Raw genomic sequence first — 26,053 nt, 5'->3', positions numbered from 1 at the left:
ATCCTGGGTTTTCAGTGGGAGACCCCTGACATTTCTGCTGCTGGACCACAACAGGTTAGCAGCTTTGCTCTCCATCAAAGGATATTCCCCTTATTGGAACTGCAGTTCTTCCTATAATGTCTGACCAGTCCTGCACCTGCTTTTGTGCAGGGTTGGCACTACTCTGTTTACTTTGCAAGATTTTGTTTTGCTCTGGGGAGGCTTTAGAAGCACAAACCCCTGACCCATCCCAGTCTGTGCCGGCTGCCAGGGCCTTCCCCAGCCCTGGAGCGGGGCTGGGGGGTTCCCTCCTGTCAGGGGGCTGATTGCATGATTAGCACTCGATGATTGCATGATCAGCACTCCTGATATAACCCAGCTCTGAGGGCTGCTGGGGCTGGGTAGAGATGCTGGAGTAGCCTGAGGGGAAGAAGAAGCCCAGAACCAGCATCAAGCTGAGCTTGGGCAGTCTCTCCTTAGCACTGCCTGCAGCAGATATGAGCAAACCCTGTGGAGAGCTGTGGTCTCAGGTGCTGCTGCACACGCAGGTACAGATGTGGAGTTGAAGAACTGTGCTATGGCCCACTTTGTGATGTTTGCTGCTTTCCCCGGGAGGTGAGCCCCTGAACGGTCCCTGTAGGCTGTGCTCCATGGCAGCTGGGGGCAGCTGACCCCTGTGCACTGGAAGGCAGGTCCTCAGTCAGGTGTAATGGGGTCAAACCAGCTCCTGTGCCAGCACCACCATGCTGGCAAGGAAGGGGTTTGTGGTGGTGTTCCTTAGCTCTGCACTTTGCTGTTACTCCTGTCCCTGCTGTAGGGGGACAGCTCATGCCTGTAACACCAAGGGGAGGTGGGGCTGCCCTATTCTGCTCTAGCTCTGTCCTGCCACCGCTGCCCATGAGGCAAGATTGCCATGATGAGCTGGTACTTGGTGCTGTTGGGGTGATGGGGATGAGCCACGGCTCGCCCAGGGCTGCACCAGGGGCTGAGGCAGGTCTGCTTCCCACTTCTCCTGTGGCCTCCAAGGGACTGCTCAGGTGCAGAGCTCTCTGGGGACATGAAAGTTCCAGTGGTTTAGGTCTCTTGCTGGTTAACATTGCTATGTGAAAGGCCTTTTCACTGTTTCTGCTTGCACCCCATGCTCCTTCTGCCTGCTCTGAGCTGGGTCCCACAGAACCCCCCTGCTGCAGCTCTCTGAGAGGCCTGGGGTCGCTGAGAACCTACAGCCCCTGGACAGGCACAGACAAGTCCTCTCAGTTCCCTGCAGGCATCCTGAGAGCTAACTCATACAGTGGTGATTTAAAAACAAAAAAGGGCAAAGCAGTTACTCAAAAATATATCTTTATTTTTTCAGTTTATCATATATTTAAATAATTCAGTTAAAATAGGTTTTATTGCACATTAAAGAACCTTTCTGGATTCTCACTGTCCTGTATAAAATAAGGTCATAGAGAAAGGAAAGGAGAGACTCTTCCACTCAGACCCCCCTGACATGCTCTGCATGGCTCTGGCCCTACAGACCCCACCAGCCAGTGTGGGGTGGGCTCTGCCCATCCTCTCCACAGGGAGCTGAAGGCAGCACAGGGGGCTGTGGCAGGAGGGAGGCCCCAGCTGCCCCAGGAGCACTCGTGGCTGTGCTGCACAGGCAGCAGCCCCTGGCCCTGGGGGGAGCAGCACAGGAGGTAAAACGCGGGTGCTGACACTGCTCTGCGGATGGGAGTGTGTGGGGGCAAGGTGGATGAGGTACAGGGGGGCAAAACTTCCTCCAGGCTTTGCCAGCTCCAGGGCAGGTAGGTGGGGAACTGGCTGCAGGAGGAAGTCCTTGCCTGGGGTTGAGCAGGAAAGGAGCAGCCAGCTAACTCCCTGTGAGGCTTCTGGGAAGTAATTTAATGAGCGCCTTGGAAGTTATGTTTAAGGGCTGCTTGAGTGATGTGGAATGGAACAGGCTTGCAGAGGATGCACTTCATTACTGTGCTCCAAATTGGATTTCATGCCCTTTCAGATGATTCTTTGGGGATGACTCGGGCTTTCCTACCTCAGCTGTGTAGTAACTTGCTCTACAAGCCCATTTTTGGTTGTCCTGGCTTTTCATCTCACAAGAAAGAGCTCCTCAGGCCACCATTGGAATCGGGTTTCTAATGAAAATTCAAGTGAGAGCTTTCCTTTCATGCTCTTTTGTGCCTTACCCAAGCCCCTGTCATGCCCTTGCTACAAATGCTATCCTGGATTCCTGACAGCCTGGGGTTTTTCCCACAAGTCCAGCCACACAGCAGAGAGCAATTAGTGTTAATGCTCAATGTGGCATCAATCTGCTGCTGTGGAGCAATTCCTGCCCACATGCAATGGGGTGTGTGCAGCTGGTGGCTAATGCGTGCCTTTGCCTGGTGAGACATCCCAGCTTAGTACCACATCCTGCTCCAGCCATCTCCTGCCATCATTAACTCGAGAACTGATGTTGCTTGAAGCTCCCAATGTCTCTGAGCCCTCGGCTTTTGTGTCTGAGCTTTGTTCGGGGCAGCTTTGAGTGCCAGTTCAATCCCTGAGTAAGGGTCTGACCTGGCAGCCCTTCAGTGCTTGTCCGGATCGGTGCCTCGGCCCCGGACACGAGTCCAGCACCCACCTGGGGGCGGGTGGGTGTGTGTGGCGGGTGTCAGTGCTGGCTGAGCTCCAGCGTGTCGGGCAGCTGCTCTGTGAAGGCCGTCTCCAGCCGCAAAGTGCTGTAGTTGGGCGGGGGAGTCCTGGGCAGGGGGCTGTCCTGGGGCAGCGGCAGGCGCAGGGCGGTGGTGAAGGTGGGCAGGTCCTCGTCGATGCACGCGGGGTTCTCGTGGCCCTGCCTCTCCACATCACTGGCCGTGGCCTGGGCCGCCCTGCCCTGCTGGCGGCCGCTCCACCACTTCTTGGCCCTCTGCCACTGGCGCCGCAGCACGATGGACAGCGAGTCGATGAAGAACACCTCCACGATCTCGATGACACACACCACGGAGCAGCTCATCCACAGCCCCAGCTGGCCCCCGAAGTTGGACAGAAGAATGACGAGCTGCAGGAGCAGAGAGCACAAGGTTAGGGGCTGCCATGGAGCCATCACAGCAGGCAGAGATGGAGCCGGGGCACCCAGGGCTTGCTCAGCACTCCCAGTGCAGCGGGCCCATCTCTGCTGTTGTTGTCTCTGGCTCAGTTTCAGAAGGAGCTTGGAGCTGAGCTTGCTGCGCAGCCCCTGCACGGGGCTCGGGGCTGGAGAGGCAGAGACGTGGCCTGAGATAAGGGCTGGAAAGGGCAGGACCAGCCCAGAGGTGCATATCTGAGATCAGCTTCCTGCCTCTGCCCGTGTGGGACTGCTCCCCTGGGCAGGTGAAAGCTTCCAGCCTGCGTGGGAGGAAGCGCTGCGTCTCCTGGGAGTAGGGACCAGCATGCTCACTCACCGTGTTGGCAGGATTCTCCGAAATGAATCTCTCGTTCAGGTCCTTGTAAAACACCATGAGGTTGGCAAGGTCTGTCCTGGGGAAGAAGGAGGCAGGCAGAGGGTTTAGTAAAACAATAACATGAAACATACTGAAAAACTATGCAAATAACCAGTTGGACCAGTAGGGCTGGGCTGCTCCAAGGGAGCTTTTTCCCCAATTGCCATCATTAGGGCTGCTGAGATCGTATCAGAGCTGGAGGTGCAAGGCAGGAACACACAGGGGGACTTACTTGTTCAGCTTCTTGTTGAGTTTTTGCCCTTTGTCCCAAGAGAGAACTCGGAGCATCCAGTCCTGGAGAACAGACAGAAAATGCTGCTCTAGCTGCAGGTTCTTGTGCAGAGACCCTTGGGAAGGGACTCATGCTCCACATCTCCTTGGGCTAGTATGGGCACCAGAACTGAGTGTGTGACAGGCCAGCTGAGCCTGGGCATCTCCCAAGACAAATTTCAGTTTAATGATGAACTCCTGGAGGGGAAGCCCTGAGCTGGAAATTACAGACTGATCTCTGGGCATAGTATCACTGCTTTAGTGCTGAGCCTCTGGGGTTACTCAATGCCTTGTGCCAGGCTGCTGTTGTGGTGGAGTGCAAGTGGGGACTGACCTCTGACACGACGGATGGCCACTGAGCAATGCTGGTGGTGAGCGCCCACTCCTTGAAGCTGCAGAGAGAGGCAGGGTGTCACTCGTGAGCTCCAACTCCCACGCACACTTTACCTCTGGCTGTGGCAAGGACTTACCTGCAGGCATCTTTGCAGATCTGCTGGCAGCCCAGCTGCTCCTTCACAAACTTTTCATGCAGTCTGTAGTAGCAGTACACTGCAGGGGAGGAGCAGGACATGTGTGAGAAGCCAGAAAGAAAAAACCTGCTACCTGGGCTGGGGTGGGACATCTGGGGCATAGGTGGCCTTTGTGGCCATCGCCTACATTGTGGGGATAAAAAGATTTATCCTATAAATATTGCAAAAGACTCTTGAGAAGTGGCTGTCACTTGATATAGGCATGAACACTGCCACACCTGGTCAAGCCCTCCACTCGACTGCTCTGTGGTGGGCACAGGTGACAAGCCATCAGGGCAAGTTTCACAAACCAGTCAGTGTGAGCAAGGGAGGCACTTCTGGCTCTGGGTGTGGGGGCTTAAGTGGGTTAAGGCAGATTTGGCTCATCCCAGCATGCTGGGTGTGCAGCAGCTGAGACAGGGACACTGGGGGTGCAGGGGACAGCACTGGCAGCTGAGGCATGGGCAGTGCCAGAGTGTTTCAATACTAACTCCAGTTTGGGTTCTTCTTGTAGTTGCAGTACTCGGCCCCAGCAGGTAAGGGCTGTGCGTACTGGGCACAGCCACACGACTCCACCATGGCCTTCTGGAAACAGGAGTGCAGGCAGATCTGGGGAGAAACAACACACCTGGGGGCTAAGAGGCAGCACCAAGCTCCAGGCTCCTGTGCAGAATGCCCCCACTTCCCCTACAGCCACCGAAAGCTTCAGTGTTGCAGTTTTACAGAGTCAAGGAGAGGGTTTTAGGCCTGCCATGGCACGTGGCCCATGAATCACTAACTAGGTGTGGGAAGTGACTCACAGCAGCAAACGTTCACAGCTTCCACCAAACCCTGCTGGTGCCTAAGAGAGGTGAAGCTGGGAGGATTAACAGGGCAGCAGAGCTGTGGCTTGTGCTACAACACTGGGACATGCAGGAACAGAACTTCTCTTTTAAATCCCAGTCAAGCTTTTCGGTCCCAGTCCCAGCCCTCCTGAGCACTGAGTTTCGGTGAAGTACTGTTATTAAAAACCTGAGATAATGTCTGGGTGATCCTACCTGGCACTACACCAGAGCAGATTTCATATTCTTCATAAAACAGAAATTCAGCCTAGACCTGGGCTTTGCAGCAGGCAGGAGCTAATGTAAGTACAATTCTTCAAGGGGAGAGTGCCAGAACAACTGACACTCTCCAAGAGGACCCAATTACAGAAACCATGCAAAATTAGTGGAAACTTACTCTGTAAACAAACATCCTGCTATCTGGATACTGATTAGATGGTTTCTGTTATTCTTGGAGTCCTAAAGGTCACAATTTCTGGCTTCAAGGGTTACTAAGCTGCAACCTTTACTTGGCCAATATTTTCCAGTCTCACATTGCTTGAAAATTGCCTAATGAGCTCATGTTCTCTCTTTATCTAACAGGGTGCCTGAGGGAACTTCAAACAGCAACCACTTAGGAATAAAAGTTGGATTTTAAGAAGTGCTGTTGCATTTTACATCAGTGGTAAAAGCAACAAGCCTGTGCTCGGACCATTCCCAGTCTCAGGTCCTCAACCACAGACTGTTACAAAGTTTTTCATGCAGGTAGTTTTCAAGCAACTGATAAACCCAAGTGGAATGGCTTTACCTGGAGTGAGTAGCTCTTGTTATAGAGATTTTCCACAGGTATGTCAGCTCCTGTCTCTGTGCAGTCACTGTAGGGTTTGCTTAGCTTGCGAGACTGAGTCTGGGAAACAGAAAAGAAAAAACTTGTGGTCTTGGAGTTCACAGACAAACCAAAGGGTTCAGTGACACTTTATCCCAACTCTGAAACTGTAAGTGATAAGGCAGCTTTGAGCAGAATGTTTACCTTTTGCTACCTAAAGTGATTTGTCGATCCCTTGTCAAAACAAGGGGTTTTTTGTCTCTAATATCCGTTTCCCAAAAAAACTGCTCTGCTGGGATTCTCTGCTGTCTTCCTGGAAACCTTCTGCAGGAATGCAGGGTGGTGTAATCATGGCAGTGAGGATTTTTCAAAGCACAGTAATCCATATGCATGTTCTCTCCTGGTCTTAGAGGCTGTGTTTTTACTCTGGATGTTTGTGCTCTGAGGGAGGGCAGTTGTTTTCGAGGGTTTTGGGTTATTTTCTGTGAGGATCCCCACCTGCCTGAGCTGCTGTTGCACTGGCTGCTCCTGTGCTGTGGGCAAATAGCACTTGAGGCTCCACTGGTGCTCAACAGCACCTCTCTCAATCCACTCTAAATCAAATGTTTGTGTCTCCCTCAAACATTTTTCCAGGTGCTGCTTTGACCCTTCCTCTCAAATGCTAATGACTTTTCCCAATGTCTGCCCAGAGCAAAGAGCTCTGACATGCCAAGTCTGTGCCCGCAAGCTCTGTGAAACCAGGGCTGGGAGCCCTTAAATTCCCGAGATCTGATTCCAGCTGCATGGCCCACTTCCTGCAGACTGCCCTACCTCCCTCAGCCCCTGCTATCTTTCCGCAGCAATTATGCACTTTACAATAGAGTGGCCTGAAACCACAAGAAACATCCATTTAAGAATCCATTCACCGATCTTTCTCTACAGAGTTTAAAATTAGAATTTAAAATTCCGCACAAAGGATCAATCCAGCAGGAACATGAGAAAGGCTCGTTACCCCTAAGGCTCTGAATGCAGCTCCTGAGGCCACCTGATAAGAGCATACCTCACCACCTTGTCTACAGCAAGAGAAGGCTCTGGGCCAGTATGCTGCAAGTCAACACTTTTAGAGATGTTTAAATCTCTCTTTGGAGGGAAAGATGGGACTTCAGTACTAGAGATGCATTACTTCTGAAAACTGACTGAAACCAGCTTTGAAATTCCACATCCACAGTGCCAAGGCACTACCTCAGTCTGCTCCTGGGGCTTCCAAGAGATGATCGATCCTTTGTATAGAATTATTTTGTTGTGGCTTATGCTCCTACAAAACTTACTTGTTCCATCAGGTACTGAAATAATTTCTAAACTAAATATTTAACTAAAGCATTGTAACTCTGACCAAGCAATGCCTTGTTTGCATGCCAAGCATGTTGGAATATTTTTGGAGGTGGGAGGCAGTCCTAGTAAGCAGCAGAAAGCCATGAGCACTAACCAGACACTGAGGGCATGTTCAGAGCCCAGCGAGCAGCACCGTGTGGGACACAGCTGCTGTGTCCTCCTTTGTGACTGTGCATGTGGGACAAGCACTGACCTGGCCCCTTGGTGCTGCAGCCCTGTCCTGACAGTCCTGACCCCCCAGCACTCGGCAGGCTCTCTGGAGTTGTCTTTTCCCAGCAGGACAGTGATCTCCAGCTTTTGTTCTGAGACCAGAAATTGTTCTGAGACCAGCTTCTATTTCGGCTGCCTCATTAGGACGCAATTGGATCCCTTCCTCATGACAAATCCTTTATATACAGACATTAGGATGTGCCCAATCTTGTTTTTTATACTACAGCAAAACTTCAACCCTGTTGTGCTAGGAACATATTACATTAAATATTGAGACTGCCTTGTGTGACAGAGTCTCAGTACGGTGTGACAGTGACAAAGAAAAGAGTCTTGAGAGACTTTGTGTCCTCACACCATCCTGGTTCCCAAACCTCTCAGTCATGATTGACCAAGGAGCTGCTGCCAGTTTTCCAGACAGCTGGAAGACAGTTAACTATTTGCATTTTGTGAAACATCAGCCCTCTTTTAATGCCTTTTCTAAGGCAGAGCCTATCAATATTCGGCATATCCAGATAAGCAGGATAGCTGGTGCTCCACCAGAAAGAAAGGCAGAGCTGAAGTGCTCACTTAACAGCCCATCCAGATGAAAGGGGACCTGGCATAGCTTTCGCTGCTGCGCCGAATCCCCTCGGGCCGAATGCCTCCTCTGAACTACACTAAATGGGGAAAGCAGGAGCTGCAGCTCTCCTCGCCTTTGCTCACTGCTGGCAAAGGCAAAGCCGCTGCCCAGGGGAGTGGTTTACTGCTGGGATAGAGAGAAAACCGGCAAAGTGAGGCTTACAGTCACAAAACACTTCAAGGGTCTGTGTTGCCACTATTCCTAAGGACCCGACCCCAGCATGGGCACCCACAGCTCCAGCTCTGGCTCCTCTGTCTGGGGACCCTCGTGGGATCAAACTCCCTGCTCATTGCTAAAGCCAGTCAAGTCACTTGACAATACATTTCTGTGGTTGTGGATATTGCTGTGAAAACAAAACCAAAAATCCCCTGGAAAGCCAAGGGGAGGAAGAAAAGGGAGAGCAAACAATATCCCAGGCCAGTTTGGTTTAGAAAGACCTGATTTTCCCACGGCCTATTTTTCAGAGAAGTGCTGTCACAGGATTTCCTTCAGGGCACTTCAGCTGCTGAGTGGGAGGTATTTAAAGGCCTTCGAGCTGCTGGCTCTCTGAAATCACCCTATCAGTTTTTATTTACAGCTGTACCAAGGCAAAGGTGCGCCCAAAAAGGAGATTGTTGCCACTCACAAAGTGCATCCCTATGGAGGTGGCTGCTGCAGTCTCAATTTCCGTGCCAATGTCTTCAATGAAGGGATACTCGTTTTGGTCGTGGACCATGATCTTGGCTCCTGTGGATGTCACCAGGAAGGGGTTGTAGTCTGCTTCATCGATGTACAGAACAACCTGCAATCCTGAGCCGCAGAGACAAGGCAGAAGTTACACCAGGAGCTAGAGCCACGTTTTCTCCTCAGGGAGGGCAGGTTTGTTTCATGTTATCTGGCCTTAAGTGGAACTGTAACAGCCAAGCACAGCCTCTGCCCAGCCAGACCAAGACACCTGCAGCCAGTAACATCCCTCTGTGGTACTGAGTACAGCAAACAAATAACGTCTGCTGAGAACGTGGCTGGAAGTCACTTTAAAAAGTTATATAACTGGGCAGCAGTAATTTCAGCTGGAAAACATTAGTGATGCAATGATATTATCTGTATTCTCAGGCAAGAGTTTGCACTAGTTCAAACAGGCATTTCCCCAATCAGCCTGTACATCTACAGCCAACACATCGCTCACGCTCCAGCAGGATCCAGTTTGCTGCACCACTTGTTATCAAACAGTTCCTCTGCAAACCGCCCTGGGACACCACAGGTGTGCAAAGAGCCCTGGAAAACCTCAGGTGTGCAAAGGGCCCTGGAAAACCTCAAGTGTGCAAAGGGCCCTGGAACACCTCAGGTGTGCAAAGAGCCCTGGAACACCACAGGTGTGCAAAGAGCCCTGGAAAACCTCAGGTGTGCAAAGAGCCCTGGAACACCACAGGTGTGCAAAGAGCCCTGGAACACCTCAGGTGTGCAAAGGGCCCCAGAAAACCTCAGGTGTGCAAAGGGCCCCGGAGCAGCCCGGGTGGGCAAAGGGCACTCACCGTACTCGCTGCCGCCCGTGGAGGTGCTCAGGATGGTCCCGCTCTCGCCGCTGTTGAAGGTGTAGCAGTTGCCGTGGAGGGGGTGATGGAAACGAGTGAAATGCCTGGAATAAATCGAATATCATGACATTGTTCCCTGTAGTTCAGTCTGTGGGAAAAAGGCAGCACATTTGGACTTTGGTTTTGACAGAGACAGACCAGGACTGCATGGGCGGTTTATTACTTCTTTTCAAGAAGTTTATTTTGCTGAAAGATGTGGGTCTCTTTCTGAGACTTGAAACTACATGGCAGTATGATCTAGTTTAATATTTCAGGAGATGGAAACTCGAGGAAGTTTTAATGTGGGAATGGGGGTTAATAGCATGGGGGAGGCAGATTCACAGAACCATCAGTGGCTCCTGCTGGAATTCAGCAAATACCAAATATTCTTACATATTATGGACTTGGAAATAAGCTGTTAAGATGGCAGGAATTTTTTGTGCACTGACCTTTTGTCACAAGATAGGCCATCAAAGAAACATGTCAGCAGAAGGTCCTCGGCAGAATAACTCAATTTTTCTTTAATCTCCAGGGGAATTTGTGCCATGATGTTCATGTAATGCAGCTTGTACCACTCCTGGATGGCGTTAACCCCCGAGCTGAATGTGTACAGGGCACACTCGCTGCTGTTGTTTGCGTCACACTGACAAGCACAGAGGGGAAAAAGCATTCAGATGGACTGAAATCAGGGATTCTACAAGGCAGGTGTAAATTAAGGATTGTACATCCGATAGTGTTTCTCTTCCACAGAAATAACCATATATGAAGTTAGAGTGGGCATCAAAGACCTTTTATGCAGGGCTAAGTGATATGACCAAATATTTCAGGACCAAAAGAAAGGTCAGAGATGGCACTGACTATTTGGGAAGACTTCAGGAAGGTACTTCTCTGGAGGTGGATCTGCAGCAGCCATGGAGGCTTAGGCAGAAGAGCAGACAGGGTGCTCTTCACCACTGTGCACTGCAAAGCCACCTGAGCAGGCAATAAAACCTGCAGGAGGGACACTGACCCCAACACAGCCCCTTGCTGGCCAGGGCACAGTGACACTCACCAGCTGAAAGCCAATGATGTCGTTGGAATCGCCCGAGTTCACGATGGAGGAGTCCTTGTGAAAGACACTTCCCTCTATTTTCCTCTTCTGCCCACTGTGCAGTTCAGTGGCTGTCCTGGAGAAGTCCTCGACCTTCAGCAGAGGGATCTGTTCAAAGAAGTCGCTCCCTGTGCTGTTCCAGTCATCCACCGACCGGCGCACCTTGGACTTGCCCTCAGAAAATCCATAGAAAGTTTCCAAAGCTTTTTTTGTCTCTTTGTCCAATTCATATAAATATTCTTTCATGGCACTGTACCTGCACGGGAAACAACGTGACAGTGACATCCCATCCCACTTCACTGCCCAGCTGCAGTGCTCTGCCTGCTGCACTGTGGATGCTGGGGCTTGAGACAGAATTCCCTGTGGTCTCCCACCGGGTTCTCACATCACTGAGGGTAGACAGAGCTACATCCATGGAGAGATCTTGGAGCAGGGACCCCAGGAAGCAGAGCAGACTGAACTAGAGAGAAAGTTCTCCCAAGACTCTCAAGCTCCTTATGTTAGGAAGTCTGAGGAGGCAGAGCATGTGGAAATAAGACTTCATCTGTCTAGTGAAGCATCATTAAAGAGCTGGATCCCCATGGGGATCGGGAATCTGGCAGCAGAACAGAGAGCCACGTAAAGCATGATTTGACAGGAGGAAAAGTATTGATGATGAATCATGTCAAAATATCCCATACGGAAAGAAAGAAGCAAGAGAGGAGTGAGAGATCTGCCCGTTCCACTTTTTAGGAGATGATGCTGTTTGAAATCCTGGAACTTCGGTCCTGGGAAGAAGGGAATTCGAAGAGAGCCAAAGAGCTGACAGGGACTGTCAGGAGCAGAAAGCAGCACGAAGCGAGCCGAGGTCAGCAGGCAGCAGTGAGAGGTGAGAGTGTAAGCCACGCAGCACAGAGGGGGATGTGGCACCCCAGGTGCCCTACAGGGAAAAGCCACGGTAGGGAAAGTGCTGACAAGGAGCGCCGTGCGGAGCCCCCATCGTCCCGCCAGCCCCCCAAGCCTTACTTGTACGGGTTGATGTTGCAGATGGTGACGGCGGGGAAGGGCAGCTTCTGGAACTGGACGGTGACGGAGACCGAGGCGCTGTAGTAGTTCATGAGGAGCTCCGCGCACTGCCAGAGGATGAGCCCCACGGCGCTGAGGGTCAGCACGATCCAGAGCAGGCGGCGCAGGCGGCCGCGGGACACCACGATGCGGCGGCAGCCGTGCGTGTTGGTGTTGAGGCAGTACCAGCGCATCAGCTCGCTCAGCGTGGGCGCCTGCGGGCCGCGCACCGGCAGCGTCCGCTTCAGCCGCGCCGTGATCTTCTTACCGGGAGCCGCGGCGGCCGCTGCGGGCGGACCAGGCACTGAGGGGGCGGCCGGGGGATCGGCGCCCGCCCGGTGCCCCGCCACACCGCGACCGCAGGGTCCCGTCCCGCCGGGAGCCGTCACCCGCCATCCCGCCCCGTCCCGGGGGGGGGATCGCGCTCGCCGCGCCTCACCTCGGCCACCCTCGGGGCCCGGCGGCGCCATGCTCCTCTCGCAGTCCCGGCGCCGCTGCCGATGGGCCGGCGGGCGGCCGCCCCGGTACCTACCCCCGCCGCCACCGCCCCGCCCCGGACCGCCCCGCCCCGCCCCGCCCGCCCCGCTCCGCGGCCGCGCAGCGCCGCCCCACGGCGGCGGCCGGGGCTGCGCGGGGCGCCCGGAGTAACGGGCCCGAGCGGGGCGGGTCCCGGGAGCGCTGCCCGAGCCCCCGGTGAGGCGCGCGGGGCCCGCGAAGGGCGGGGCTGGGGGCGGGACCAGCGCCGGGACCGGGGGCGCGGCCACGGGGGTGGGGCCCGGCCCCGCCCTCCCGGGCCCGCCCCGCGCCAGCACCGAAGATGGCGGCGCTGCGGCAGCGTCTGCCCGTCGCCAAGGTGGCGGCGCGGTCACGTGGCGGCGCGCCCCGCCCCGCCCGCTGCATGGCGGCGCCGTGAAGCGGCGGAGCCGCGGCCCGACCCGGCCCGGCGGGATGCGGCGGCCGCCGGGCTGAGCTGCGGGCCGAGCGCCGGGCGGGCTGAGCGGGCCGAGCGCCGGGCGGGGATGCGCGCTGCGCCGCGCCGCCATGTCGCGGGTGAGCGGCCCCGGGCCGGCCGGCAGCGCCAAGGAGAAGCGCTCCTTCAGCAAGCGGCTTTTCCGCGGGAGGGCGGCGGGCGGCGGCGCGGGCTCGGCCCCGACCGCCGCCCCGGCCCCAGCGCCGTCCGGGCGGTCGCTCGGCGGGTTCATGAGCCGCGTGCTGAAGACCCTCTCCACGCTCTCGCACTACAGCAGCGAGCCCGAGACCCGCGGCGCGCTCGCCCCGCGCCTGCCCCCGCCGCAGGCGACGGGCGGCCTGGGCAGCTGCTTCCCGCCGGGCCCGCCGCGCAGCCCCGAGCCCCCGCCGCGCCCCGCCGGCGGCTCCGAGGCCGTGCCCGGCGTGGCGGGGCTGCGCAACCACGGCAACACCTGCTTCATGAACGCCATCCTGCAGTGCCTCAGCAACACCGAGCTCTTCGCCGAGTTCCTGGCGCTGGAGCAGTTCCGCGGCGGGCCGCCCCCCGCCGACGGGCCGCCGCCCGCGCCCGGCGAGGTCACGGAGCAGCTGGCGCAGCTGGTGCGGGCGCTCTGGACGCTCGAGTACACCCCGCAGCACAGCCGCGACTTCAAGGTGAGCCGGGGCCTCGTCCCGTCGAGGCGGGAGGAGCGAGCGCCAGGCCGCCGGGAGCAGCCCCGGAGGGCCGGTGCCCGCGGTGCGGAGGCGGCGGGGCTCGGGGCTCAGCCGGTGCTGCCGTGGCTCACAGCAGGTCCGAACGTGACGCCACGGGTCACCATCACACCGGCACCGCAGGCTGCCCCGGTCTCCAGCTGTGGTGGGTATCTTGCCGCTGCTGCGAGCAGCCGCGCCGTGGGAAGAGCCCTCTGGCCCTGTGTGCCCGTGGCCCTGGAGTGCTGCTCCTGCTCCCAGCATCCTCCCAGGGCAGCAGACCCTGCTCCGGTGACAGCGCTGGGCACCCACGGCAGCGCCCTGGGGATGGGACAGGTGCTGCCGCCGTGCTCTTTGCTCATGGTGTTTGATGCTGGCTGATGCTGGATGGTTTTTATCGGTGAAAATACCCATTTTACTGTTTCGTTCCTCTACTGTGCTACCATTAGGGAAGTTGCAAGTAACTGTTGTTTGGGAGTTGTGAGCGTGCAAGGAAGGAAGCTGTTGAGAGGTGTGCGTTCAAGTCTGCTAACCAAGAACTCGTGAGTCGGGGCTGATTTGGGGAGTGTGTTTCAGGAGTACCTGCTTGTCCTCTCTTGCTCGGACTCGCTGGTGTTTGGCCCCGCGGTGTTGGTTCCATCCAACAGCCCCTGCCCTGCCCGGGCCTTGCGCCTGCCCCAGGAGCTGTTGGAGCACAGGGCTTGGTCCTTGTGCTGTGGTGTAAAAACTCCCTGCCGTGGCTTTGGATGAAATCGGGCACAACTGTTTTAAAAGTACCCTAGGCCTGCTTTGCCTCCTGGACAGGGAGAAGTATTATTCCTGGCACAGAAGAGTCTCTGTCTGTGTCAGAGGATCAGAGGGTGGGTGGTAGCCTCCACACCATCAACTTAGAGACACTTTGGGGAGTGTCTCTACCACTTTTAGGGGTATTTTTCTTGCAGAGTGACTTGTAGAGGAGATGTTCAAATGCATGAACACAGTGAGGATATTGACACAGTCTTGGGCCCTCTGCGTGCAGTTCAGCTGGGGTGCACAGCAGGTAGAGACTGGGTCCCAAAGTCAGCTCTCCCTTGGCGCTGCTGGATGCTGGGATGTCCTAGAGGGTTCTCTGAGGTGGCAGTGGCCTTTGGCACCCTCAGTCATTTGCATGGCCAGCACCTCTTCCCTCTCTTGTCTTTGCTTCTCCTGTGCCCTTTGAGGCAGCTGCACCCACCTGTCCTGCAGGGGGATTCCCTGGAGACCCTGGCTGTTTGCCTTCTCTCAGGATGCCTGCCACAAGGACCACGTGTGGCTCTGGTCTTTTCAGGAGAGGTTTTTATGGGGGAATGCTTGGAAAGCTGATCACTCTGAGGCCGGTCTTGGCAGTACCACGGGCCACTCACCTTGACCTGTCACTGCTCCTGAGGTGGTGTGGCAGGAGAAGGAATTGTGGATTTCTCCTGAGTAATAGCAGGAAAAACGGTTGTGAAAGCAGGATTGTCTTCTGGCAGTAGAGCTGATAGAAGAGGGAGCAGCTCTCTTTCTAGGCCAGGCTCTGCTGTTCAGGCAGGCTAGGCTGTGGGAGCAGGGCTGGGACACGAGTGACAGCAGGAGGAAGAGCATCAGGGCCAGGGATTAAATTAAGGCCATGTTCCACGGGTGCTGAGAGCAGAACTTTGCTGTTTGCAGGCGCTGCTGACGGTAAGCCAGTGCTGTTCTGCTTGGGATGGAGCTGGAGCCCATCCATCTCCTACCTGCCAGCTCCCTGGAGGTTTTGAAAAGCCTCTTGCTGGAGGGAATGTGGTCCCAGTGGATCCAGTTCAGCGCTGCACAGTGCCAGCAGCCTGGGTCCTGCTGCAGGACTGTGCCATTGTGTCAAGTGCTGTTCCCTTACAGAGGTCAATTACTTCTAATATGGAATTAATGTTTCTAAAGACAGTTAAGTTGCCTGAACCTGCTATTAAATTCAGTTTTTAATTAAACTTTTTCTCAACAGCAGATTTGCACAGATCATTTACAAATGTAAACAATGGGCTCGGATTGGAGAAAGGCAAAGATCAGTGTTTTCATTCTGGAAACTGCTGCTTCTCCCCAAAACAAGGAAAACATCCCCCCCAGCTTGTTCTGCTTAGAGGGTGGAACATTCCTGATCTGCCTTGATGTAACTGTTTTTAAGGGTGTAAAGTGTTTTCACAGAGTAATTTTGGGCTTTCCCTCCAACAGTAATAGCCACTGACAGTAATATTTATTTGATAGGCAGAAGGCTCTTTATTCAGCATGCTTTCAAATCCATGTGTTGTTTTGTTTGCTATTTTTCTTCTTTTGGCACCAAATGTAATGGGGCAAAGGCACTTGCTAATTCCTAAATACTTCTCTGCAGCTACTAAATGTCTTTTAGGACAAAGGATGATACTTATTTTTTTGCTCATTCTTATATCTGTAGGCTTCTGTCTTGGAAGAGAGGAAATTATTTTCAAGGAAGCATGTCTTAGAGTCCTTGTGGACAGGGGCCTTTGAAGGGATGGTTTTTGGCATGCTTTTTACCCTCAGCTGGTTTTCCTTGGTAGTGTTTACTCTCTTTTTAAGTTGGTCTTCAGGAAATGACCCATGTCATGGGTCTCTGAATGATGTAGCTGCTGAAGCTAAGCAAAATGCAGTTTGAACAAGTGGTTTGTGATAAATGGTTCATCTATAGGTGCAGGTTGAGAGGAGAGCCTGGCAGAGAGCTTGTGCACAGAGAGGGGAGGTCAGGGGTGCTGACAGAGCAGGGGGAAGGAGGCTGAGGTGGTAGGAAAAGGTCCCTAAGGACTGGACTGAGAGGTGGAAGCAGAAGGGTTTGATTCCTGTTGGGAACAGAACGGGAGCACCGTGGCAGGGCTGGCAGTTGCTGGGTGTCTCTGCTGAGGGTGACTTTCCCACTGGTGCTGTGCTCCTTTGCTGTTTGCTTTCACGAGCCTTCTCTTCCGATTGCTCAGTGGGTTTTGTTTTCCTGCCCAAACAAAGCTGCTGCTTTCATAACAGGGGCCGATATTGCAGCTCGTGCTTCCTCTTTCCCCTTTGTGATGGGGTGACAATGGTGACAAACATCTATTGTAGAAGCAGGGTTTTGGGCTTGTTTTTCTGCAGGGAGCTGTCCTGTCCTGCCTGCAGAGCTCCTGGGAGTGTCAGACAGGGAGGACAGAGTGCCCTTTGTATTGCAGCACTCGGAGGTGATGGTGGGGGTCGGCAGTGAGAAGGATTTTGATTTAAACTAATTGGGCTTGAAAAATTATGTTCTTATGCAAATCCTCTGCCTTCTGTGGAGTATGGGCTTTCTGTGAATGATGAGGCTCTTACTGTTTTGAGACTTTCTCTGAGGCTCTAGGGCAGTTGACCACTGAAGCATGCCCATGTTTAACAAGGCCCTTTGCACGCCAGAGCTGGGATTGCATTTCTCATCCTACAAGAAGATGGCCTTGGCTGTGACCTGCAGCATGTTCAGCAAATACAGCACAGTCACCATAACTCAGTTGGGTTGGATTGTCAGAATTGGATCTGAACCCAGAATGAATCCCTGTTGGTAGAGCAGGGATTATTGAGCCAGGTTAAAAGTGCTGCTTCCTTATTTATTTATTTATTTATTTATTTATTTATTTATTTATTTATTTATTTATTTATTTTTAAACTTATGCTTGGTGTGAGATTTCCCGGTAGCTGTTTGAAACTCGTTTCAAGGTGTTTTGGGAATGCACTTGGTGCAAATATCTCACTTTGGGACAAGCAATCTGTTGGGCACTTGTTTGGGAGTTAATCGCTAACTCCTGAGTTATGAAGGAGCTCCTGGAGGTGTTGTCATGGTCAGATCTTTGCCTCCTGCTGAAGGTGCAGTGAGAGCAGCTCTCACTGGGGGCTGCTGGGGCAGTGTGGCTGTCAGGAGCCTTTGGTCCTGCTCACAGAGCTGTCAGCCCCAGGCCCTTCTGCTCACCAGAGCCCTAGTGCCTTGCTAATGGGGCCAGTGATGTGTCAGATGTGATCTCTGGGATTGTATTTAATTGTCTTGCTCTCTGCCTAGCACAGGATCAGTTATTTTATTCTGGATGGGGTCAACTTATTCCTAAGATATTTCTGCAGAGAGCAAACTGTCCTCCCTCTGCACAGAGGGATGGAAGAAAGGGACTTGAAAGAATAAATGTGAAACCCTTCACGCTTCCCTTCTGGTAGCTTGGCTGTTGGTTCCTGGTGCTTCAGTTTCTGTGTTGCTCTAAAGAGGCTTTGAGTGGGTTAGGTAATATGGGATGTTGAAGTGCTTGTTGCAGTTCAGTCCAGGTGCTTCCAGTGGTGGCATCAAACTGAGGAGATTTGTCCTAGGGCTGCTCTGGGAGTTGGAGTTGAAACACTTTCCTTAGAACAAAAAGCAAGTTACAAATTTTCTACATCATTTTTCTGATGGTTCTTGACATCACAGAAATGTGGTTCACTGGGATCACAAAGGTCTGGCAGTCCTGCCACTTTACACCTTTTTTTTAAATGTCCATTATCAATAAGATGTAAGTCCATTATTGCATGTATGGTTTGTTTTGTTTTGCTTATTTTCTTGCCTATTTTTCCTTACAATCGCTTTGCTCTCTTTCTACACACATACTCCTAAACCCCTTGGAAAGGGTTTCCTGCAGCAGATCTGGTTGCCTTAAGGCAGCTGTCTGACTTACCTGTGAAATCCAAATGCTTTCTGGGGATTTCTGTGTTGTGCTTCAAACTCTGATCTGAGTGAATGCAGCACAAGGCTGGGGAGCCGAGGCTGAGCAGCAGAGTCCAGAGGTCGAATGTGGTTTGCTGAGGGGGTTCTGCTAGAGGGGCCAGCAGAAATGTGCTGTGGGTGCTCCTTTCCAGAGCAGTGGGTTGGCTGAGGCAGGAGGAGACCCCAGTGTGGAACAGCACTCCTGCTCCACTGCCAGGTGGCCATGGGGGCTGGCAGGACCCTCTGTGAGGCTGCAGGGCAAATGTACATCATTGCCAACATGTGTTTTTTGTCTTCTGAGCTTCCAGGTTTTTATTTCCGTGCTGCTTGTGCAAAATGACACATGGTGAAAGTATGAGAACTGTGTGGTGCCCGGCAGCCCGTGGAAGCCGTGAGGGGGATGCATGTTCCCAGGCAGCTTAACTGGATCCGTGCTGCCCTGTGCTTTGTACATGGCCACACTTCATTGGAGTGAACCCATTCTCCCTGCCATTTCAGCAAAGCACTGCTAATGAACTTGTTTGCATATGGCTGTGTCACTGAAGTGACTGTTTGTTATAACGTGCAAGGGGAGGCTTCTCAGAGTGGTAATGATGGGATCCCCCATCTCAGTTTCTGTGCCCAACTTGGGACCTGAAGCAGAGCCTGGAGAGAGCAGGAGAGGTGCAGGTGTGCAGCTGGAGCATGAGCTCCTCGGGCTGCCGAGCCCAGCCTTCCTCCTCCCCGAGAGGGGCTGCGAGGAGGGCACACACACGGCATTCCCTGGAGCAGCAGCCACGGGGATTCAGCAGTCATGGACCCACTTGTCTGCCCTCTGTGCCAGCATTTACTGATAGTCCTTTACTGGGCTGCTTCACGTTTGTGGCATTCTCCTGCTCCTCAATCCCTTATTCTTTTCAATCCCACCAGTTGCTCTACTAGAGTAGCAGGAAAACAAGTTCTTGCTGAGCAATTTGGGATTTCTGCTCTTGTAAGGGTGAATTCCCCCGGCAGCCAGCACTGGCTCCTGGCAGTGCCTCCTGGCAGCAAGGGCTGCCCTCCTGGGAAGGGCCTGGAGGGGAGTGTGCCAGCTTGGGAATGCAGCACCACATCCTGCCTCTGTGTCTGTGCACACTCGGCAGCCCTGGACAGCATCATCTGGGCACACTTCACTCTCTCCTTACGGCTGAAGGAAGGTGCTTAATGAGGATTAACAGGCTTCAGCCTGGGAGGGTGAGAGTAGCTGCTGGCATGAGAGGTGTTAGGCAGGGGCAGGGCAATGATGCTTCTTGTCTGGGCTTGTTAAACGTGGTGGAGAATCCCTCTGGTGCTGCTGTGCTGCTCCCTGTAGTGCTCCTCATGGCTTTGCTTCCTGAAGTATTCTCATAAGGGCTGTGCTTATTCCCCTCTGCATTGCACAGGGGCCTGTGTGGGCACATGGGCCGCCCATGGAGCTGCCACGTCCCGTGGGCTGCTGCCTCCGGAGCCCTGGTGCCTCTGGCTGCCCAGAGGGCAGGGAAGGAGTGTTTTGTCCTGCCCTGGCCGCTGTGACAGACCTCCTGTCATCAAAGCTCCCTTCTCCCTGTGTGCTGCCTGTGCTAAGGCCAAGTCCACGGTGATCTCTTCTGCCCCTGAATGGAGGAGCTCCCTTCCTGAGCCTGACCCGCGCTGCTGGCTGGGTACTGGTCTCCCCAGAAAAGATCATCTCCAGAGAGGGGGAAGAGCTGGCTGGGTGTGAGCAGAGAGGGCGATTCAGGTAACTGGTTGTCTGCTGTAGAACTTACTCAAACACAAAACTGTGGCTGTGGGCTTGAACAAGAGCAATAACATGCTTGAGCATAACTGGTTGTTGAACAGAAGATAAAGAATAGCCTTTCTCTCCTGCTCATGTGTGTCATTGGGTCAGGTCTCTACTGAGCTGACTTTATATCTGCAAATCCTTCCACATTTGCTTCCTAGCAGGGCCACACTGGAAAGTGGCAGACTGGCATTTTTCCTCTAGTTGTCTTTGTGATCTGGAACAATAATAGCAGCAAAGAAGAGGCCAGTAGTTCAGCTCTGTTTTGATCTATTTATTGCATCTATTTGGAGCAGTAGATGAATTATTATTAAGCTTTCAGTGGCCTGGTAAAAATGATAATGTGTCTTTGCTATAGATCTGCTTCATGGACAGGCAGGGACCGATATGGTTGTAGGGTGCTTGCATTAGGGGTACATAAGTGGGGTTGATGGGAAATTTTGCTTTTCCCCCTTATCTCTTTGGATGGAGCCACTTCACCCAGGGTGTCTGTGTACCACTGCATGCACATCTGGTGGAATGGAGGATCCACCCACCTCCTGCCAGGCCCACAAGGGCTGAGCTGAGCAAAGGGCTGGAGGTGCTGTGCATTGTGGAAGGTGTTGGGAGGCAGTGTCAGAGTCCATGCCCACTCCTGGTGCCTCACAGCAGAACCAGCAGCACCAGAATTGTTCCAGAGTCATTCTTAAACCTGGCAGGAGCTGGGAGGAGGGCACACACACAGCATCCCTTGGAGCAGCAGCCACAGGGGTTTCAGCAGTCGTGGACCCACCTGTGGCCCCTGATAGGGGCTGGGAGGAGGGCACACACACAGCATCCCCTGGAGCAGCAGCCACAGGGGTTTCAGCAGTCATGGACTCACCTGCAGCAGTGCTGGCAGGAGCTGGGAGGAGGGCACACACACAGCATCCCCTGCAGCAGCAGCCACGGGGGTTTCAGCAGTCGTGGACCCACCTGCAGCAGTGCTGGCAGGAGCCCTGAGTGGCACTGGGAACACGCTGCTGGTGCTGGAGTGTTTGTTTAGCGGAGCCTCTCGTGAGGAAGTTGCATCTGATATTTTGTAGTGCTTCCTGAATCACTTCCAACATCTTGTGATGTGTCTCCACAGGCAGCTCTTTATCCTTAGTCCACTCAGGCTGCTAGAGTGCTGAGGAAACCAGAACAATTATCATGGAGATGCTGCTGAGCCGAGCAGTGGCACAGATACAGAGCAGGGCACGTGACTCTTGTGCATCCCTGGGTTCCCTGTGCTTGGGATTGGTACAGGCTGGCTGCTCTCTGGGCACACTGCACACCAGGGACACACATCAGCAAAAGCCAGGGAGGCTCTGGACTGGAGTGATGTGCCTCTGGGGAAGAGGCAATAACAAGTACTAGCCTGGATTCCCAAAGTCCTTATGTTTCTGTACAGAACCCCTCCATGTCCCCTTTTCAGAGGTGCTGGGGTCACACCAGTGTGGCACAGAGTGTTGGCTAGGGACCACTCCCATGGTTCAAGCTGTGTGCACATATTTTATGTGGGAGAGTGCTGGTCCCTGCACAGCAAGGGCAGTAAATCTGCTGTCAGAAGGTTTGCACATATGTAATGAGAGCAGATTATTTCTGTTTCCCATTATTTTGCAGCCTTGAGACAGTGGACAGATTATAGAGCATAGACGGTGTATGTTTATCAGTCCTTTCCTGCCTCTTTCATCACCACCCCCCTCTCTGGTGACCCCATTTTCAGAGGGATAAAGCGAGCAGCCCAACCTCATTTCTCAAATCTGTTGCAAACTCTGATTAGAGGAGTGGAGGAGCTCTGGCACGAGGCACATGTGCAGCCTGCTGGGCCTGGGCTCTGCAGCCTTCCCGCCCATTCCTGCCCTACAGGTGCTGTCTGGCCTCTGCCCTGCCACTGTCCCTCCTGGGGACCCTGCTCTGTAAGTCAGAGTCCTGTGTGAAGAGTTTTTCTCTCCACAGGTGTGCCAAGGATGTAGGTGCAGCACAGCATGGGATGGGTGCTGCTCCAGCACTGGGAGCATTGGCTCTGCGATGCCATGGTTCCTTGTGTCCAGGAAAGCTGCACCTCCCTGGCTGGGATGGCAATAGAAGATAGTGTTTAGGATGAGTGAGTTATGCATAGTGGAGTCTTGATACCCAGCAGAAAAAATTCCATGGTGGCCTGTACTCCTGTGCTTGACAGGGTGCTGATGGGAAGTAATTTTGCTCTACCTGCATGATGATGATTGTAGAAGCATCTGTGATTTAGATGTTCTGATCCTGGCTGAGTCCTGGAACTGTAGACCTAGATTAGCATTGATCACCTGCATCAAGGTTTTGGGAAATGTGTGACCCTGCCAAAACTGCGGTGAGCAAGACAGAGTGTGTGGGCATTAGGAGACTAAATTGTTGTTTTGCTTCAGTTGGAGCAAACAGAAGGTTTCATGAGGGCAGCAGTGTCAGGTGCTGCGAGGCAGGGAAGGTGTGCTGCAGTGGCCCCAGCTGTGCAGTGGCTGTTGCTGCAGTGTCTCTTCTCCCCACAGAACATCGTGTCCAAGAACGCGATGCAGTACCGCGGCAACGCCCAGCACGATGCCCAGGAGTTCCTGCTTTGGCTGCTCGACAGAGTCCACGAGGATCTGAACAATGTGGTGAATTCCAGTGGCATGCCTCCACTCAAGGTAAGGGATGCTGCTGGGGGACACTCTGGGAGTCTAACTTGCACACAGGCTTTCCTTTTAAAGTAGTTCTCCCCAAGCTTAAAGTAGTACTTTAAGCTTGGGTTAAAATAATGTATGTTTCTGCCCTGGGAATGTTCCACTAATTCCTGCTGAGTGCTCCCTGGGGCAGTTGTGTTTGAATGGCTCTGCAATAGCCAGGAGGTGTTACTGGGGGCTGCCAGACACTGTCTGGTATGAGCCCTGTGCCCGTCCTGGGGCCGCCCTGCCCACCTGACCTTCCTGCATGCCCACCCCTTGGAGCAGAGTTAAAAATGCTTGTGGCATTTTTCCAGTGATTTTTGGCTAAGGAAAGCAGAATTTGACTGGGGTTCTGGAGCCACCTGCTTGGTGCTCCCCCCACCCTGAGTGTGTCTCAAGGGTTTGTTCTCTCTTTCAGCCACCTCTGGAGGATGATGTGCTGCTTGAGGGCCCAGCCTTTCCCATCAGTAGCACTTTTGTGCAGGAACTCTTTCAAGCCCAGTACAGGTATGGTATTTTGTAAATTTCTTGAATGTATGGGTGACCCCAGTATAATTCTAAACTGACACTGGCTCCCAGTACAGTTGGGACTGGTGTCACTGTTAACAGCTGTTTCTGAATTCCTGCTGAACTAAGACCTTGCTCTAGAGGAAAAAGAGAATTTCACTGCTACAAAATTGGTATATTCTGTGTAAATCTGCAATATGTACCACTACACCTGTTCCTGTGCATCCTGAGAGCGAGTCAGTGCTGCCCAGTGCTGGCTCTCTGTCCCTGTCCTGTAACTTCACCTCTCTCCAAAGACAAAACCCTTCCAGGGTTTCCCGTTGGATCTGCTGATGGTGAATGTGGGGTTTGATGGTTTATACATTCCCAGTGAGGTGAGGTGTAACTGTGCCCTGTTATCCATGTTGTCCCAGGTCCTCCCTGACGTGCCCTCATTGCCAGAAGCAGAGCAACACCTTTGACCCCTTCCTGTGCATCTCGCTGCCGATCCCTCTGCCGCACACCCGGTACGGAGCTGTCCCGAGCTCTTGGCTCTTTCCCCTGCATGTCCTGTTCCTTCACTTGCTGCTGCAGGAAGACAACACCAGCAAAATTTCTGATAAGTCATTAAAAAAGATGGATAGGACCATATGGGGATTTAAGGTTTTGCTTTGCAGGTAAAATGGAAAATTGAGGCTTTTACTTGAAAGGCCTATCCTTCCTATAGAATTAATTTTGCGAGAAAAAGTCTTTGCTTCACATAACCAAAATATTTTGCTTTTCACTTGATTTATAATTAAATAAGTTTTAAAATTAAAAAAGGGAAAAGGATGAAACGCTTTGTTTTTTGAGAACAGCCTCACTGATCACTCCAATTTCAAAAATTGAAGTTAAAATCTTTCCTGCAAAATGTTTTGCTTTTTTGAAAGACAGATGATGCAGATAAAGAAAAAACTTCAGGGGAGGAAAAAAATCCAGATAAAACATTCAAAGTGAAGATAGAGATGCACAGCAAAACTACCTGTGGTATAAACAAACTCCTTCACTTGGTGTTTGCATCCAAAAAACTTGTGTAGGTTCCAGAAGCAGTGGAACAGAGTGATGATAGGGCAGATTAAACATTTGTCTCACATTTGCTCTGGAAATCTCTGCTTCACCACTGGGTGGAGGCTGAGTGGGCTGTCCAGGGAAGGTGTCCCCTCCCTCTTCTGTCTCCAGTAGTGCTGCTGCTGCTGTTGGAGGCAGGATTGAGGCAGCCTGTTCGCAGTAGCAGCTCTCCAACACTGCAGGGTGCTGTCTTATACTGACTGTCCCCAGCTTCCTTACTGGATCCCTGCTGGAAAACTGATTGCCTTCTCCTAGACAGTTTTGGTTTTAACTTTGTGGGCCTCTTTGAGATGTTCTCCTTATGGGAGCAGGTAACACCAGGCCATACAGTGCAGCTGCAGTGAGGTGGATGCGGGCGGTCAGGAGGGCCCTGTACCTGGTGGGCAGCCTGGATGTGCCCAGGCTGGGCTGAGGCTGCTCGGGCAGTGCCCAGAGGTGCTGAGCCCAGCCTGGCAGTGCTGCCATGCTCTCCACAGGCCTCTCTATGTCACCGTGGTGTACCAGGGCAAGTGCTCGCACTGCATGCGCATCGGGGTGGCCGTGCCCATCTCCGGAACCGTGGCCAGGCTGCGGGAGGCTGTGTCCTCGGAAACCAAGATACCCACGGAGCAGGTAAGGAGCTGTGCTGCTCACCTGGCTGCCCTCCCTGCACTGGGAGGGAGAGGGGAGGCTTTTGTGCCTTGCTGGATATATAGGAATCGAAATTGGCTGCCCACGGTTGAACAGGGAAGCGAGGTAGTGGTGGAAATCTGGATCATGCTTTTCCCTGTGCATTGGCTGTTTGGATCCTAGTGATGTTGGAATAGCCCTCAGTGCACTGTGCAGACCTGCCTGACCCCATGGTCTGCATGCTGGCAGTGAGGCAACCACAGGGCACCTACAGCAAATTCCTTTGTAGGAAGAGCTTCAGGAAAGCTGTTGAATTCCACCAAAACCTCTCCATATGTTGCTTTTACCTCAGCTTCTCATTTATGGCTGTCCTTTTCCCTGTTCCTTGCTGCTGGCTGATGACAGGGTGTCTTGAGGAGTGCCATCCCTTAGCAGGAAAATCCCAGCTGAGAGATGGGGCACTGAACTGAAACCGTGGGTGGTTTGATGGGTTCTGGTTTGCTCCTGGTGCCTGCAGATCGTGCTGACAGAGATGTACTACGATGGGTTCCATCGCTCCTTCTGTGACACCGACGACTTGGACACCATCCACGAGAGCGACTGCATTTTTGCCTTTGAGACCCCAGAGATCTTCAGGCCTGAGGGCATCCTCAGTCAGAGAGGTGAGTCAATAACTCTTAATTCCCACCTCGGGTGACTAGTGAGGGAGGTTTGTGTGGGAAAAGAATGAGTCCCACAAGCTGTTGATGTTCTGGTGTATTGATTTCAGCTCTGACTTTGTCCGGGCTCATTCCGGAAGATTTAATAGTGTTGTCAGCTGGGAGGTTATCAAGCAGTGTTGTACACTCCTTTCTGCCTCTTCTCGGGGCTGATGCTGCAGGCCAGGCTGGCTTAATGGGAAATCTCTTGTCAGGCTTAATTTAAAGGCCTGCCAGGGACCAGATGAAGCCATTGAAATCGTGTTATTTAAAATCAGATTGCTAGCGATGAATAAACAGTCTCAGGAATGAACAAACACTTTCTCTTTCCAAGCTCAAACTCCTTGGCCTCTGCATGGCCCCTCAGTGACATGTAATCATGGTATCCTGGGCAGATGGAGTGTAATCAAAGGCAAATTTTATTATTGAAAGTAGCAAGTTGGGTTCTTGGTTCTTGGTTTCTTGCGGGCAGTAAAAGCTGGAGTGCTTGTACAACCTGCTGTGAAAAATCAGATGGGGAGCACTTGCATATAATGTCCTTCTCTAAAGAAACAGTCACTGTGAAAGGAAGTTGCTCTTTGAAGCCTTTGTCCAAGTGATGAAAATGCTCCTGGTTC

General features: G+C 53.0%; 2 protein-coding genes across 9 annotated transcripts in view; one reads left to right on the top strand and one right to left on the bottom strand.

The window, feature by feature from the left end:
- Positions 1 to 1,303: 1,303 nt before the first annotated feature.
- Positions 1,304 to 12,239, bottom strand: SCNN1G (sodium channel epithelial 1 subunit gamma). The gene is made up of 13 exons (XM_036392828.1): positions 12,166 to 12,239; positions 11,688 to 12,012; positions 10,644 to 10,938; positions 10,042 to 10,235; positions 9,554 to 9,657; positions 8,668 to 8,831; positions 5,825 to 5,923; positions 4,708 to 4,825; positions 4,178 to 4,256; positions 4,042 to 4,099; positions 3,670 to 3,731; positions 3,399 to 3,474; positions 1,304 to 3,016 (listed from the first exon to the last, which is right to left on the bottom strand). The coding sequence occupies exons 1-13, from the start codon at positions 12,194 to 12,196 to the stop codon at positions 2,630 to 2,632; spliced, it is 1,992 nt and encodes a 663-aa protein (XP_036248721.1). The 5' UTR covers positions 12,197 to 12,239; the 3' UTR covers positions 1,304 to 2,629.
- A 407-nt stretch (positions 12,240 to 12,646) lies between these two features.
- USP31 (ubiquitin specific peptidase 31) overlaps positions 12,647 to 26,053 on the top strand; it is a 29,381-nt gene continuing 15,974 nt past the window's right edge. For all 8 annotated transcript variants that reach the window (XR_004981160.2, XR_004981159.2, XR_004981158.2 and 5 more), the window contains exons 1-6: positions 12,647 to 13,349; positions 22,381 to 22,518; positions 22,955 to 23,043; positions 23,457 to 23,549; positions 24,606 to 24,741; positions 25,256 to 25,400. Coding sequence is in view for 2 of the 8 variants with exons in the window: in XM_036392343.2 (XP_036248236.1) it covers positions 12,768 to 13,349; positions 22,381 to 22,518; positions 22,955 to 23,043; positions 23,457 to 23,549; positions 24,606 to 24,741; positions 25,256 to 25,400 (1,183 nt within the window). In the remaining 6 variants the exon portion in view is untranslated. The remainder of the gene's footprint in view (positions 13,350 to 22,380; positions 22,519 to 22,954; positions 23,044 to 23,456; positions 23,550 to 24,605; positions 24,742 to 25,255; positions 25,401 to 26,053) is intronic.

Source organism: Molothrus ater, chromosome 16, assembly GCF_012460135.2.
Source record: "Molothrus ater isolate BHLD 08-10-18 breed brown headed cowbird chromosome 16, BPBGC_Mater_1.1, whole genome shotgun sequence".
Taxonomy (NCBI): domain Eukaryota; kingdom Metazoa; phylum Chordata; class Aves; order Passeriformes; family Icteridae; genus Molothrus; species Molothrus ater.
Note: the sequence above shows the minus strand (reverse complement) of the source record. Positions and strands in the feature narration are given on the sequence as shown.